General features: G+C 41.2%; 1 protein-coding gene across 2 annotated transcripts in view; it reads left to right on the top strand.

Annotated features, from left to right (window-relative positions):
• The first annotated feature begins 13618 nt into the window (after positions 1-13618).
• NUBPL (NUBP iron-sulfur cluster assembly factor, mitochondrial) overlaps positions 13619-17339 on the top strand; it is an 83729-nt gene continuing 80008 nt past the window's right edge. Inside the window, exons 1-2 of one of the 2 annotated variants that reach the window (XM_082058736.1) lie at positions 13619-14096; positions 14625-14772. In XM_082058736.1, coding sequence (XP_081914862.1) covers positions 13965-14096; positions 14625-14772 — 280 coding nt within the window. In that variant the 5' untranslated portion in view covers positions 13619-13964. Of the gene's footprint in view, positions 14097-14624; positions 14773-17339 lie in introns of those variants that run through there. The other variant, XM_082058737.1, reaches the window with a different exon arrangement.

Genomic DNA, 17339 nt, shown 5'->3' with positions numbered 1-17339 from the left:
CCGGCCCCGGCCCGGGTAACGCCTTTCCGCCGCCGCAGGCTGCTGGCGGCCGTGCCCCATTGGGTGAGGGGACCCGTCCCCGGGAGCCCGCGGGTCGCAGGCTGCAATGGCAGGTGGGGCGGGGATAGGAGAGGGGCTGCCGGCCCGGCCGCCCTGCAGGGGAGTCACGGGCACGACGGCCGGGGCCGTGGGGTCTGCGAGATGGCAGTGGCTTTGCTTTGCAGGTATCTAGAAGCGACCTGTTTGACATACAAGCAATAGAGAAAATCACCCGGCACTGTATAAAATACTGCATACCTTTTGCAGAAGGTAAAATAGGGCTTGTGATGTGTCAGGGACTTCTAAGGAGTGAGGCAGTGAGGATACAAGCTTTAGAAGGGGATAAACCAAGTATTTTTACGGTCCAACTTACTACAGCTACCAAGGAGTCATGTTTTTGAATTTTTTTTTATATGAAAGATGAAAAATCTGCATGTCTCGTGGGGAAATGTTGCATGCTTAGGTTAAGAATAGTATTTGTGTAGTTTCTGCATGGAAGTGAAAGGCAATTATCTGAATATTGTTTGTCACTTCTTTAAAAGTAAGTGATGTTTCTGTTTCAGGTGACTGAGGCGAACCTATCAAATGGGAGCATTTCTCTTCAGTTCTGCTGTGGAGCAGAGGAAACAGACAGGAATGCAGTTAAAAGGGATCTGGATAGCTAGGGAGCAAAATCATGATCTGAAAAAAAAAAAGAAGTGCATAGTTCTGAAATGAGCTTCCATGCCTAATGGGAAAAGTTGAAGTACTGTAACTGTTTCTTTCAGGCTTTTGGCTACATACCCTGATGTTCATCATACAGCTCCTACATTTGAAGAGTTGTGCCTTCCTCCCATCAGTGAATTCTGACAGATACCAATTTTCAATAATATTGGCAGCAAAGTCAGGATAGAGCGAATTCGGTCTCTCTTGGAATTCATTTTGAGGCTGAAGATCTTGTTTTTACAACTTTTTTTTTTTTCTTAATAAGATGTAATACGTAAAACGTGAGTAAGAAGCCAAATTTTATTGCCTGGCCTCAGTCACAGAGTAAGATTACTGAAGTTATCTGTTGCACAGTAAGGGGCAATATGCACTCATTAATAGCCTGTGTTACACATAGGGATACTTTCGGCTTCTGTCCTTTTAAAGTAACATTCTCTTGCATGCATGTTCAGTGGGGTTGCTCTTCACAAAGCAAACCTTTATGAAAGAAGAAGAAATCACACTAGGTCGTTAGTGCATAAACTAGCTCATTTTTGCTAGCTGTAGGGTATTGTTAAGTATGAGCTGTTTTTGTTTAAACACAGCTAATTTATTTAAAATACCTTCTGTTTTTTACTCTAAAGCTGTATCCCCGTACTTATTAGGAAGTGTTTAATGAGGTAGAAATACATTTAAAGTGAGCAGGTTTCCATATATGTGATATAAATGGAAAATGGATTATACTACAGGGTGGGCAAATTATGTAAGCAGATTATAAAGGGATATTAATATACAAGGATACTGATTGTTCTTTGTTGTGCTACCATTAGTTATGCCAGGATTTGATGGAGAACATTTACTTACATGCAAGTTTCAACACAAATGCCTTTGAAACAGTGTGTAGAGAAATTAGTATGACATCATTGTTTATTTTTGGATGCTTGGTGTAATTATGTCATATTTTCCTTGGGAAGCCAAATTCATTTTGTTGTAATGCATCTTGCATTTCTTCAGTCTTATTGGGCCATAGTTAGGTTAAGGGCCTTTGCATGCCAAAGAACAATAGTAAGTTTCGTGGTTAAATTTTAGATGAGAGTTTGGATTTGATTGTGGGTTTTGTATAGGAAAGAACCTCCTGACCTCTAAAGAATATTTACATACATAAAATAGATTGATGATTTTATCAGTTACTATATGAAGACATTTTGCTGCGTATTGTGTATTTGACACCTGTCCCAGAATATACCTTGTGTCTTCTCTGCTGCTTGTCCCTGAAGCAGAGAGTAAGTATTTTGAGGCTGGTATCCAGAAGACATTTCTGGTTATTTTCACCTCAGTTCTCTTTCAGAGGGGCAGATGACAGTATGAACTATTTCTCACAAATTTCAGTGGACATGCATTTTTCCATACCCCTTCTGTGAATGGTCATGCATATTTCATTTATGTTTAATGGAATGAATCCTTTTGTGAAGAGGAGGGGTGGGTGCTGGGAGCTCTGCCTCTGTGGGTACTTGGCTTTGTCCTGTTTGATTATCAGAGGATTAAATGCTAGAGATCTTTTAGTACCAAAATGATCTCAAATGGTCTTGAATTCTCCCCTAGGGATGATTATTTTTGTTAGTAATAAGTTTGGTGTTGCATACCATTTTGCAGGGGCAGTAGCTGACTGGAACTCTGAAGGGACAAAATGCATCTTAGATTTTATGCCTTTGTCTGTGGTGTCTGAAACCATCATTGAAAGTCTTTCAAGCAGCTATCACATCAACAGAGTGTCCCTAGGTAACATAATCTGTTTTGAAGAGAAACTATACAAAGCTGCAGTGGCACTTAGATAGCAAAGATACAAAATAGGTTGCTGGTAAGGATTATATCTTGGTAGAACTACCTTTTGTGGGACAGGCATAGCTGAAAGGCTGCAGAGTGTCAAGGGAAGAATTAGATTCAAACATTTTACTTTCTCCATTGTCCAGTGTGGAACTCTCTCTTCCCACACATACAGAGATTAAAAAAGCCAAGTAGCAGGGCACATAAAAGGAAAGAAAGAGCACTTAGTTAAATCACTTAGAAACATTTAGTAAATAATCACAGGTGGATGCCACTACTGCTGTGAAGGGTGAGACAGAACTGATGTGCTCCGCTGTGCTAGCTAGTAGAGGTTGCTCTTAGAAGACTCTTTCATCATCAGAGATGGCTTGGAAAGTGGAATTTGTAGCAATGAATTGCAAATTTCCATCATGAGATAAATAAAATGCTACAAAATACTTGGTAAACTGGGATTGGTGTTTAAATAAAGTACATTTTTAAATTTGGTCATGCTGAAACAACAGTTCAGTCCTCAAAGAAAGGAAAAAGGCAATATCTTTAGCTTAAGATATTTAAACTGCCACAAGACAGCTCAGAATTTTTGTTTTTGAAGTAATGTTTACAATCTTACCTCCTGAATTGAATCAAGTCCTTTGCTTTCTGTTGGACTATGACCCTTTTTTCTTCCCTTTTGCTTCCAGTTTACTTATTTTGCTTCTCTTTCTGAGCTACTTAGGCTACTCACGCTATCTGTAATGAGCTATCTGGCTCTTTGGTGATTCTTTTTTCTATTTTGTAGCCTGTTTCTCAGTCTAGTTCAAGATCCAATTAAGCTTTCTTCTTTCTACATCTTCAGAATTGCTAACTGAAATGCTGATTAGCTGTGAGAGAGGAGATGTCACTGAACAGTGATGTGGGTATAGAGATGATTAGGTGGTGTTATTAGAATATTTTTATTGTTTAAGTAGCAGACACATTATGATGGCTCTATTTACTTCTGACTTCTTTCTTATGTAAAGTGCTGTCCAGATATTAAGGTGAAGAGTATGACTGCCTCCCAGCCATCCTCCACCTTCCTCCAGAGGTATTCAAATAGGGAGGTGGAGAGAGGGCATGAAGAATTTTACCAGTCAAGCAGCAGAAATGAGATGGAATAGCAGTCATGTCACTCAAAGACCACAAATATTGCACAATGCCTGTGTAAAGCTACGAGAAATAGTTCTTCCAGAGAAGATGTGGGGTGAAGACCGTCATCAGTTTTGTCTTCCAGACAGACCCCAGATCTGTTTAGCCTTCAAAAGAAGCATTGCAGACTTCTGGGGGAAGATGATTTAAAGGAAGAGATGGTACTGTGATTTTTATCTTTCTGGTTTGCACCATAGCTCTCAGAAAAGTCATGATTTCTTCAGCCCCAGTTTTGTAGTTTGACAGTGGGTGCACCTCTTTAGCTCTTCCAGCAGAGCCAATTTTCTGTCCCCACCAATGTCAGAATTGTTGCCAGGGCAGGTTGTTATTCCTGTTGTGGAAGAGCAATCCTGTGATTTGAGTAGTTGATTTTATGCATGTTTAAAGTACACAGCAAATATTAAATACACTATACAAAGTAGATTAGTGTTTTGTTTAGTCCTTCATACAATTACAAAACAGATACTGAAATGTGCTAAATTAGAGTAATCAAAAGTTAATTAAATTTCTGAACAAAATAACAGACTGTGTGAAGGCTGTGTCAGGTACGATTACAGCTTATTTAAGTGAGAAGCAGAAATCTGGCTCTATTGGAAAAAAAGGTAGCCAGATAAAGGCATGCAATCTGCTTGCTTACTATGATTGCCTGAAGGAAGTAAGAACACTATTAATCACAGTTTCTTTCTCTAGAGCTGTGAGGCATGTTCATCTGCCTGTGACATTTAAGTACTGTGGTTTTTTTCCTGCTTGGGTGTATCCACCAAACCTTTGTCTGCATGACTGACAGATGTTGAAGTTTAAAGGACTTCTGTGCCCTGCTCCAATGAAACCAACAGGGCAGTGGGAGCACATAACTTACATATAGTACATACCTAGAGTATGTACCGTGGGGTCTCATTGTAACACCTCATACTGGCTAGGAACAATACAGGGTTTTTTGTTTGTTTTTCATATACCTGAGCTAATCTAATAAGCTACAGTCCTGAACCTTTCTTGTGTGGAGCCAATCTTGCGTTTGACCACAACACTCTCAATTCTGGAATTCAGAGGGAGTGTGTACAGAGCCACATAACTGACTCCAGAAGGAGTCTCTTGAAGGTCAGCAGTTTTTTGCTCTGGTTTAGGAATGGTGGTGCCAGATCCAGGCTGATATAGGTATATTGAAATGCCTTTCTACTTGGCTTCCCCAGGCTCGTGAGTTTGGGGTCCAGGTTCTAGACAGCAGGACCATGTGGATACAACTTGGATATAGGACAGTAACTGAAGCAGTGGTGAGGGAAAAAGCACCCACCTAGTTAGTAAAAGCCAAAATGCATAGTCAGAGGGTCTGGAGCAAATAGGGTGTAGTTAGAGTGCTGAATGTGAATCTGCAGATGTCCAGGCTGTTTGGCCTCCCTGAGCGAGCTCTGTGTTCATGCTCAGGCCAGCTTTGATCAGTGAAGCTCAGCTTCAGCTTCTTATGCCACACGTGGAGCTGCTGACACATCTGTGCCGCACACATCAGTGCAAAGCTTGATGCTGGTCTAGGAGCGTGCAAGGTGGCGGTTCTGCTTTGTCACTGAGCTGCAGGTGGCTGTTGCAAACCTGGCTCCTCCTCACGTGGGAAGTAGTGAGAGCTGGTCCTGTTGCAGGCACTGTGGAGCACAGGTCCTATGTTCTTCATGTCCTGCTTTCAGGGTTGGTTTGGTGCAGACCTGGGGTCACCACACCAATGCTTGTGCTGTGCTCTGCAACCTCTGTATTACCAGTCTCTCTTATGCTGGATTGTGCCCTGTACCTCTGTCAAGTAAAGGAATTAAAATCTGTTCTCTTCACCAGGTATTGCTGCACAACTGCTCTTTTCACCTCATAAATGCTTTTGCAATAGCAATTAGTACTACAGAAGTGTGGTTTTGTTGGTTAATGCCATTTCTTTCATTTTCAGTGAGTAATTTTGACGTTAGAGTGAGAACATTGCTATAGACAGAAGTGCATCAATACCTTCTAAGAGCTGGAACTTGAGCTCTCTGTGTTTTCAGTAGATGTCGTAAAATTCTTAGAGTATTGGCATAAAGCCTCATTATTTAAAAAAGTACATAGATTGAGATGTGACTCTTTCTGCTCCTTTCACAAACAGTAGGAAAGATCATTTATTGTTCTCTGTGTACCTGGAGGACTTCTTGCTTCCAGTTACTATTAAGTGCAGGCATAATCAGGCTGCATGTAATATTTTTTTTTGCATTTGCGTGGATGACTTTAAAAATAAAAATCTTACCACAGCTTCAGGCCAAAAGCTTTCTCCTTGAGCCACAGCTCCTATCCTTTTTTTTGTTTTTCCCTGCAGGCATACTGATCCTTAGCTACTCGGGAAAGCTTGCACACAAATGATAGGTCATTAGGAAATTCTCTGAATAGTAAACCTCTGAAGTCATCTCAAGTGCCGTTTGCCATGCATCGTGATAAAACTGGGTGAGTTTGAGGAGGCACTAATTATATGCTTGGTCTGTCAGTTATTGCCTGCTGGAGCTCTTGTTCCCGGCACACAGCAACCTCTTTTGCAGCATCCTTCAACAAGATTGCTGGAGCTCAATGAGCCAAGCAGGGTTGACAGATTTGGGCATTTTATTCCCTTCCATGTAAGATCATAGTGTTAAAACTCAAATGGGTATCTTGCTTTGGCATAACAGAGCATCCTATACAAATACAGTAATGTTGATCTACGGGCTTTTCTTAAGATTGTATTTTGGGAACTTATTATCCCCTTAGAACAATAGCGACTGTAGGACTCCCAGTTACCATCAGCCTTTAGTTTTTGATGGTTTGTTTCTGTTAATACAATAGGGTATATATAATCCTTTCATGATTTTAACCAACTTAAATAGCAGTTGATCTTGTTTCCCCTCAGGTCTTGTGGGGAAAAAAGCAGATGTTTAATACAGTGAGCTAAATAATAGAAGACTGTAAATTCTAATGAATATTCATGGAGTCAAATAAGATAATGGACCATGTGTCAAGAAATGATGTGATATCCTGCTATGACTTCCAGTGTGGGTTAACATGTTTCAAACAGCTTCCAGTGTCAAGAATGGCTCTTTAATATTTAATTTTCGCACTTTTTTAAAGCTCAGATTTTTTTAATGCATGTTTCTGAAGTCATTTGGGGTGATGCTAATTCTTTATCATTTGATACCTCAGACGTACTGCAATGATGACAAGGAGATTTTTCCCGTAATCTTTGATTTTATTTATTTATTTTTTTTGAAGCTGCCAAACAGAGTTTCTTTCTTTTACTATAGATGCTAAATAGCTGCTACAGAGTGGAAGTAAAACACTTTATCTTCAATATTTGATGTTCTAACAGAATACAAAAATATTTGGTATAACTTTTCCTGAAAGAGTTTTTTATTTCACAGATAATTCTTGGAACTGCTGGAGCCTTAGATTTTTGTGAATAACTTGGTAAAACAATAACTCTGTAACTTGGGATATGTTAATATCACTTACAGCTATTTAATCTTTCCCTAGATCATCTGGTGCCCATAGGAAAAAAAAAAATAATTGCATCTTTGTAGTGACAGTCTGAATGAAGGTCATGCCCAGATTGAAAAAAACTTCATTTTGGTGCTCACAAAAAAATTCCAACATAAATATGAGGTGTTTTAGCTTGCGTTACAGAAAACATGGATTTAATTAATGCACTCTTGAGCTTAGAGAATGGCTCAGCTCACCTTCAGGTGAACCTCTATGCTACATCTGTACTAGGAAGTTAATAAATTGCAGAAAATATTCTTAGACAATGCAACTCATCTTTACTTTTCACAGTTCCTGACATACTTTTGGCCAGGGCTAACACACTAAAAAAAAATTTTGGTCCTAGTTCAGCAGTTAAGATGGGCCAGGACCCATTCTCAAGACACAGGTTGCATGACACCACCCTGCTTTGCAAACCCTCTTTCTCTAATGACTTCTTTCTCCAATGAAGTTCTAAGTGTGAGCTACTAAGCCAAGTTCTGAATTCAACTATCAATAGTCCTTCTGTTTTCTGTAATACTATTATATTTCATCAGGCTTTATTGAATTGGTATTTTAGGAGGTACAATGCAGTCCTTTAGTGGCAGTAATTATAAGAATGTAAATTGCACTTGTTTCTGTGATAGAGTTGGTTTTTAGACCTTAGTTTCAAGATCCATTGGCCAAGAGCTTTCATGAAGAATTTTCTAGAAAACTATTAATACCTTCCTCAACCAATTACAATGAGAAACCTAGTTACTTTGCTGTAGGGAGCCATGAACTCAGCGCCTCTTCTCTTCATGCCCAGGGAGCTGGAATGGAAAAGCAAAGATAAATTCTCTGAATCGAGAGGAAGTTGCTCAGCTTCAAAGGTGCTCTGCCATAGGCTGTGCTTTCCTTGGTCTAGACTTCCTCTACACGAGAAAATAGGCAAGTTGTAAACATGCCTATTTTTGCTCTCTATGCTAGAAGCATCAGTTGGCTCCGTTCTGCCTAAAGGAGCCTGCTGTTTGATATTAGAGGATGTTAGCCTAATCAAAAATCCGAGGTACTGTCCCTTTTTTAGGGGTATAGGGGGGATGTGTGTGTATGTGTAAATCAGTAATAGTAATGCTTCAGCATAGGACATTAGAACTCTGGGAACTCCAGAGTATATTCCTGGACCTACCTCTGGCTCAATGTAAAACTCTGCAGAAGAGTTACTTTCCTTCACAGCTGAGGATTAACCAGAGAATTGTGTTCCAGTAATCAGCTGCTCTGGCTCCACAGTGCTGGAGTGCCTCCCAGTTTTACATGATTGTGCTTCAAACAGGGTGTGCAGACACAAGAAGTGTTCTTGGGTCACATTTATTTTCAGCTGAGATTTGTCCTTGCATACTGAAACGCTCTGGAGCAGGTTGCTGCTGGCATAATTGGGTAAGTGGTCCATATACACCCCAAGTGCATTGGTGCCCTTCTGAAATACCTTGTGCTGCTGGTGTTCTGGGAATTATGAGATAAATATTGAATGGCCATGGAGCAGAACGGAACTGTTTTGGTACATGAACCAGATTTTAAAAGTAATTACCAAACACTAAAACCACGAGAAGTTGATGTAATGTCTCAATCAGCCTCATTGGTTAAATAAGATTAATTTGCTATATAGAACTCATTTAGGTTCAAGGTTCTGATGTTAACAAAAATGCTTCCTGTAAAGCATAAGCTCATTACTGAGAAAAATGAAGAGTAGAATTAAAATTATTTCAGAAACTGAAACTATGACTGAATGCCATTATGACTCAGGCCAGTGGTGTCAAGTGGTTTATGGAAGCTTTTAGGACAGTGGCGATCTTTTTTATTTTGTATTTGTACAATATCTAATATAATAGGCTTTTCCTGCCTGTGGGACTTTTATCATTGCAATTTATCTTCATTACTGGGGAGAAAAAAAAAAAAAAAAAAGAAGAAAAAAAGAAAGAAAGAAAATGACAGTCTTCCTTCAATGTTTGTAAAATATATGGCAAATATTAGGAATACTTTTTTAAAAAAAGAAAATATTTGTTTTTCCCTTTTCAAGTATGGAAATAGTGTTAATTGGAATAATTTCCATTCATGCAAGGAATATCTATATATGAGGTACCTAAGAAAAAATTATATGGCTTTATTACCAAAGGGCATATTCAACAAAATATATCTCTTCATTTTCTGTACCACTTGCTTGGGACTGGAAAAATTGCTGTAATATCAGCTGCATCTTCACTGTGATGTGACTGCTATTATAGTAAGCAATATTAACCTGAAGAACTTGATGACTGACTTGAGAAGAAACTAGTGATAATTTAAATAAGATTTTAATATTTTCTTGACTGTGAAGGACTGCACTGATTAAAATGTCCATGCGAAAGCAATATACAAACTAAACTGGGCTCAATTCTGCCAGATCTTCCTCATTTAGCAAAACAGAACTAAAGGAGACAACTTAATTTCTTTCTCAGTTTAAGGTTTGGCAAAGTATTCATGTAGGATGAAGCTACTTCTGTGGTCTTATTTTTATTGAAAATATTAATACACATGATAAAAATGAATACATTAATACTGTTTCTTAAGTGTTTTCACTGTGCTTGTTAACATGTTATCGTTTCAATTATTGCCATATGTAATGAAAAAATTTTGCTTCTTAAGGCGATATTCCATATGAAAACACAGGTAAACCTCACTTGTTTTGTATGGATATTTGAAATCAGAATCTCTTAAAATCTCTTGGGCCAAATTTACTGTGCAATAAGTGGGCATAACTGCCTTGATATCAGTGATGTCAGCCTTGGTAACTAAGCCTAGCAGAAAGAAGACGTAAGAAGAGAAATTCTAATGAATGACAGAGAGGCAATACCACGACCCTCTCCTCTTACATGCCTGCAGTTGTTTTCTCCTCTCATGCTTTTGAAATTCCCTACTTAGGTGTTTTTGAGGTGTGCCTTACTGACACAGCTGGAGCCTGTTACCCCCAGGTACGACTCTGAGCCCACATGCATGAGCTCTGCCAAGCCCACGTTGGTCTGCGCGGGGCCAGATCGCATCTCTCGGCATTAAGTAAAGCACTCTGGAAGCTGCTTTAACCTACATGAGGAGCATAGCAAAGATAAGGCAAAGAAGCCACACTGGTAGGTGTTTTGGCTTGGTTTATATTGCAGCCTGATCTATTTTGTCAGCCCCACAGGAGAATGACAGTCTAGCAAGAGCCAGGAGAGCAGCTCTGGCTTGGTCTCAGAGGTGGCAGCCACCAGGGTGCCCGGCTGAGCAGAGACACAAGCCCAGCCCGGCCCAGGCTGGGAACCAGGGCCCAGCAGCGCAGCTCCCTGCACCAGCAGCTGCTGGGAAGGAAGAGCACGGGAACTCACACAGGATTACCACTGTTTTTCAAGCTAGGCTTAGCGTTAAAAAAGCTTGGCAACGACTGTGCCAGTTTAAGATGGCATGGAATAAAAGGAACGTGATGACCCAGGTGTCCTCCCTGCTCTCCAGCAGTCTGAGGCTTGGATAGAAGCAGAGTCTGTAACTTTTAAATGGAAATCATAATGAAAGTTCTCTTGGCTTTTACAGAGGTGCCACAGCTTCCATAACTCTTTTTTAGGGCATTATATCTTATTTTAGTATATAACAATACATGGCAGATTATCTCATAATTTAATGTATTCCTCTGTATTTATTAATCAAACATCAGCCTCATTGTCTATCACATGAGCTTTGGTAAGTGGCCTAAAATTAACTACCTTTGACTTCTTTGCTTCATGAACCAAGTAATTATCACTATGTGGACAAAAAAAAAAGATAAAAAGCAACTTTTAAACCTTCTTTATCTTAAACGTGCCAGGGCAGCACAGCCAGGGACAGAGACACCATTGGTGACCCCATGCCACGCACACTCACCCTGGTACGCTGTGATGCACCTCTGCTGCCAAAGATGATGGGCCCAGCCACGAAGCTAAAACAACCCCTTAGTTCTGAAAAGCATTTCTTCAATATAATTTCTAGTTTAAATTGTGACCAAAATGAATGGCTCATATGATTAAGCAGTGTGTCCTTAATGTACTATATTGCTAATATCGTAAATAAGAATGGAAACGCAGGGCCCCATCAGCCTTGAAAGCTTACAGTCTTGATAATTTACTTTTTTTGAAGCTGTTTACTTCCTATTGCACTCAAATCAACCTAATTATCTACCAAGTCATTTTTCAAATGTTAATTAATTTTAAAAAATTGGAGTCATTTGGCAACAAATCTCTCCTTGCTGTACCTGGATACCCTTAATTGATTTTGGGTGGAGAAAGAATACAGTTAAACACAAGACAATCTAATTTCAGACAAAAATCAATTGTATTTTTATCATGTTAGCATTCAGGCTGAATAGCAATTTAAAGTCTTTGAAACGTTTTCCTACACTTACTTAAAGAAAATGTTATCAATTTACATTAAAATTAAATACTGTGTTTTTAATTTTTTTGACCTATTGAAAAGTCCAGAGTGGAATTTTCTGAAAGATGCAGAGATTGCCTGTAGTTTCCATAAAGGCACAAGTCTGGCAGTAAAATCTTTGTTAATTTTTGGTTGCATTTTCCTAGACTCTTATTTTAGCACTGTATGTGGATGGCAATGTCAGGCAAAAAACTTAGACCAATACTTTGAAATGTTAAAATTTAAATAGCCAAAAGCTATTATGAGAAGTGTATAATCCATAAAACTGTCTTTACAATTAGTAGAGATCATGGAACACTACTCAAACTGTAATCAATGTATTCCACTACTAACATTATTTTGAAAATGTCTGCTTTCTTGCTGAGAACTTTTGAGCCCTTTCTAATGGCCAAATTCTACTTTTCATATTCACAGTCAATACAACATACTGCCATATTAGCTCTCCTACTATTACCATACCAGTTCTAAAAGAAATTATTAAAAATATTAAGAATTGTTCCTTCTTAGATGACAGTATGGAAAACTCCTTCAGCTTACTTTTCTAAAAATGGCTTTTGTGCTAGATCAGCTTTACAAAAACACAAACCCACAAAAACATGTTTAAGGGTTGTTCCAGTTGGTGTTAGAGCTATTCTTAGAACCAGAGAGTATATGATGGGACTTATTTGCCATTTTCTTTGTGTAGACTTTGAAGTGATGGATATCTAAACTGTATGCCTACCAGTGATCCTGCATTACCAATTTAATTTCTGTGAGCTGCACAGTATTTTGCACTTTAACACTGCCTCCAACTGTTCCAAGGTAGGAAAACCAATTATGCAAATTTCTTGCAAAGCAAAAAGTAACATGGTTTCCTGAGTCAGTGAAAAAAGGGCCCTGGAGGTAGATCTATATCATAGTTTCAATATGAAGTGGCTCATTGGTTTTCACTATTTTGCATTTTGGCGCGGCAGTAGGGTGAATTATTGGGAAACTATTTCACCTCTTCAGGTGTTTGTGCTATCTGTGCAAAATACCCTCATGTGGGTACAACAAAAATGAGAAGTTGAGTAAAAATCACTTCAAGAATAGCAAAAAAAGAAGTTATTTTTATAATAGTAATTTTTGTGTAGTAGCTGAGCACTGGAATAAGCCTTTGAAAACTGTGTTTTTTAGCAAAATGCTTGATTAGCGCTTTTAATAATACAAGTAAAAAAAACCCAAAAAACCAACATCTAAAGTGGTGGTTTAAATTCCACTCAAAGAGAGGAAATGTTTATTATAATCAGGCTTTAAACTGACGCAAAATCCTCTGATTCATTACCTATCACAACAGCTACCAACAAAGGACACTGTGTATACTGTATTTTATCTTTGAAAACTAACGGCCTGAAACTGCCAAGATCTGAATTACTTCTGTAATACCACTCAGATGTATAAGGACTATTCATGAAATTGTTGCGAGCAAATAATGTCAAACTGATTTAATTTTCTTCCACAACATAGATACAAACCGTGTAGGTGATGTGTGTCTTAAAGCTTCAAACAAATCTCACTTGACTTAAGGAACAGAAACATGTTTTTGATGAAGGCTCTACGGAGTAGGTGTAAACTTGTTGGAAAACAAAAACTGTAACCAGAGCAATTATTAGTGCTTCAATGTTAGCAGTATTAAAAAAACAAACCAAAACATAAAAACCCCTAACAAACCACCAAAAAACCCCAGTCAACCAGGTGGCATCTGTCATGGCTACAGGTCTCTTTATTCTTTTAATTAAGGACCCAAATGATGAAATGGAACATATTTATTATATTTGCAGAGGACACAAACCAAGCTCCTGGGCAACCATGTTGTGTGCCAAGATGCCAAAGACACTGACGAGTTGAAGGAGCACCGCAAACGAGATTCAGCAGGGCATGCACAACACTATAAGGAACAACCCCGAACCGATGTGTAGTGCCTATGGTCACCCAGTATTTTCTCCTTGGCCCGGTTTTCGCACACGCCGGGCAGGGAGCTGCTTGTCCGCGCTGCTGCTGCGCAGCGCCCCCGCTCGGCGCTGCACCCGGGAAGGCCTCGCTCTGCCTCACGGAGGCTGGGAGCAGCAGCAGCTCTCAGCGAAAGATCCTCCACCTTCAGCAAGCTCTCCTTCTCCCCGGCGCCCGCTGGGCCGCTCCAGGCCCGCCGCCGGGATGCTGGGCCTCCAGGGCTAGGCAGGGACCGCGATACCGGCCGAGGAGGCGTGGCCCGGCCCGGCGCAGCGCAGGGGGCGGGCCGCGGCGCGGCGAGACGGCGCCATCTCAGCGCGCCCGGGGCGGGGGCAGCGGCGGGCATGGGGGCTCCTGCCTGGCGCTGCTTGCTGCGCGCCGCCCGGCTCCCTGCCGGCGGGACGGCTCTAGCGGCGCCGCGGCGCGTTCCGGGCTGCGGGCCTCCCGCCTGCAACGCGCTGTTTGCCGACTCCGCGGTGAGTGAAGTGTGAGCGCTTCGCCGTGCGCCGGGTCGGCGCCGGAGCGGGAGGGGTGCGGGACGGCCGAGCCCGCCGACCGCGGAGGGTCGAGCTGTGTGCCTGAGGGAGACTGCGGGGGGTGGGAGGTGCTGGGGTGCCCTGTCTCCTGGCTCGGCCGGTTCAGCGCCCGCTCCGCGCTGCGGGGATGCGGTCGCTGCAGGGCGGCACCGGCGCGGGGCGGCCTGGGGCCGCGGGTATGGGGCTACCGGGTAGCGGGCGGGACGCTGCCTGTCGAGATGCAGGCTTGTCTCTGGCCCTTCGTCCTGCCGAGAAGAGCCGTCGTGTGCCTTTTGCTCTGACATAGCAGCACCGCGGGACTTGCTCCGGAGAACCGGCGCTGGTACAGGTGCCTCTGCCAGGACTGAGGGGAGGGACGGGCCCCGGGAACCTGCCGGTGCTGCCGGTGGCAGGTGGGCTTTTCCCTGTCAGCTTTCCTTGTGAAAGCTGCAGGTTGGTGCATATGTACTTGTTTTCTTTCTGTTTTAGTCCTCAAGCTCCAGGGATGAGGCTCTAAGGGACAAACGCGCCCAGATCCTGTCCCGCGGGCTGCCGAAACAGAAGCCCATAGAAGGAGTTAAGCAGGTGGTGGTCTTGGCTTCTGGAAAAGGGGGAGTTGGAAAATCAACAACAGCAGGTAAATTTTTTTTTTTAATTGTTTGCTTTATAGATTTTGTAATACTTTGCAAGGAATATTTGAGCAGTTGTGTCATTCCTTTGTAATTGAGTCCCACTAACAACCCTTCACTTCTGTCAAGTCCTGTTGCCACCAATAAGAATCTATGTGGGTACAAAGGTCTTGGCTTTAAATGAGGTGCCCGTCTAGCAGACAGCTTTGAAGTAATATCTTTGTAATAGTTTGGTGCTGTCCTGGGATGGTCTGCTTTCTTAAGAAGCAATGTAGTCTGAGGTGGAGCAATCTGTTCCTCCTTCTCTAGCAGCATGGGGTGCCTGCACAGTAGTCTTCTGTGCGATGTCCGCATAGTTGTGTGCTCTGTAGAGGATACTAGTATTTAGAAGGTTTCAAAATCAGATGTCTGTCCAGTTTTCTCAACTACTTGTATACTTTCATAAGCAAAAGATGAAACAGCAATTATAAACCACACAAATTGATCAGAGCCTTGTGAAACACCTTCAACTTTTCTCTTGGCCCCACTGTTAGGTTTTGAATTAATTTTTCTCTAACTGTGCAGTTCCTAGGTCATAGAACAAGATAGTTGATGGGTTACCAGAACTGCATAAATTTGCTTGGACTTAAACAAAGATGACACTGAAGGTAAATATCTTTGCAAAGATCTCTGTAAAGTGTTAGAAATTGGTTAAAAAATCTCTTTCCTAGCATCTAGATTATGAAAAGAGTCATCCTTTAGTTGAATGCTCTTCACCTCCATTTGCCATGAATAACACATTGATGTAGCTCTTAATTTCTCATTTTTTGGTCTGTATGTAATTTGTACATAAAGTATGACACATAAATAACACTTAAAGAGCTAGGAGTTCAGACCCATGCATTGAAAAATAAGAACTTGGGGTTCAACAAGCATTGAATAAGAGAACTGAAATGTAAATGAACTGTTCAGATGTTGCTGTACTGGGCAGTCATTTGTTAATAAATATATTAATTTATAATATTGACAAGAAAAAGGAATCTAGGTCCTTGTTTGTTAAAATGAGATAAATTTCATGGTTCTGATGAACGATTGAAGATCAGATAACTCACGAACAAAAGTATTGCATGGCATCATTGCTGAATTATGTATGTAAAATTATGTTCTTCATAATGGAGGTTTGTGGGGAACGTGTTTGGTGACAACTCTGTTGACTCATTTTGAGAGCAGGAGTTGAAAAGGAAGGAGAGTGGTAAGAACCGCTAATTCCTAACATGCCACAGAAAACATCAACAGCCTTATTGTCTGCATCTCTCTGAAGGACTGTCAAGGCTCTTCATGTTCCTTCATGTGTTTCAATTGCTCTAGATCTCCATTTCAGGAGGAGTGGATACACATTCTGGTCAAGTTTGTCAGGACTGTTCCTTTACCTATCTTTTTATTTCTGTTGAATAACTCTTTCTGTTTGTTGTATATACATTCCCTGTTGTATTATCTGTTGCTTCTAGCATTTTCTGGTCTTGTGAAATCAATATAGTCAATGATTAGAAGAAGAAATTGTGTTGTAGAAAAGTATTTTTGAATGCATGTTTAAATATTACGATTGTTTTTTGTTATTGTTCACAGAATCACAGAATGTTAGGGATTGGAAGGGACCTTGAGAGATCATCTAGTCCAATCCCCCTGCCGGAGCAGGAACACCTAGATGAGGTTACACAGGAAGGTGTCCAGCCGGGTTTTGAATGTCTCCAGAGTAGGAGACTCGACAACCCCCCTGGGCAGCCTGTTCCAGTGTTCTGTCACCCTCACTGAGAAGAAGTTTCTTCTCAAATTTAAGTGGAACCTCCTGTGTTCCAATTTGTACCCATTACCCCTTGTCCTATCATTGGTTGTCACTGAGAAGAGCCTGGCTCCATCCTCATGACACTCACCCTTTATATAATTGTAAACATTAATAAGGTCACCCCTCAGTCTCCTCTTCTCCAGGCTAAAGAGACCCAGCTCCCTCAGCCTTTCCTCATCAGGGAGGTGCTCCACTCCCTTAATCATCTTCGTTGCCCTACGCTGGACCCTCTCCAGCAGTTCCCTGTCCTTCTTGAACTGAGGGGCCCAGAACTGGATGCAATATTCCAGATGTGGTCTCACTAGGGCAGAGTAGAGGGGAAGGAGAACCTCTCTCGACCTACTAACCACCCCCCTTCTAATACACCCCAGGATGCCATTGGCCTTCCTGGCCACAAGGGCACAGTGCTGTTTTTGTTTGCCTAGTGTAAGTGTTGGTTTGTTTGTTTCCTATCTTTCCTGTCAGGATTCTGTAGTTTACCAGCATTCTGCTGTGTTTACTCTGTCTGGCCAAAGGTTTGGTTTTGTGTGCGTGTGGTTGGAGATGAGAGTACTGTAGAAAATTGATCCTGGCATGAGAGGAGTTCAAAATGTGGTCTTGAAAGAAGTTTCTAATTTATTGAAATTCTTATTGTTTTCAACTGTAGAAGTGGAATAAAATTAATGGCTGGTGTTCTTGCTCATATTTTGTTAATCTTGCAGTTTGAGGAAGATAACGCTACTGGTACAACCAATGACCTTGGCCTTCAGACAT

Source organism: Streptopelia decaocto, assembly GCF_964273445.1.
Source record: "Streptopelia decaocto genome assembly, chromosome: 7".
NCBI classification, from domain to species: Eukaryota; Metazoa; Chordata; class Aves; order Columbiformes; family Columbidae; genus Streptopelia; species Streptopelia decaocto.
Note: the sequence above shows the minus strand (reverse complement) of the source record. Positions and strands in the feature narration are given on the sequence as shown.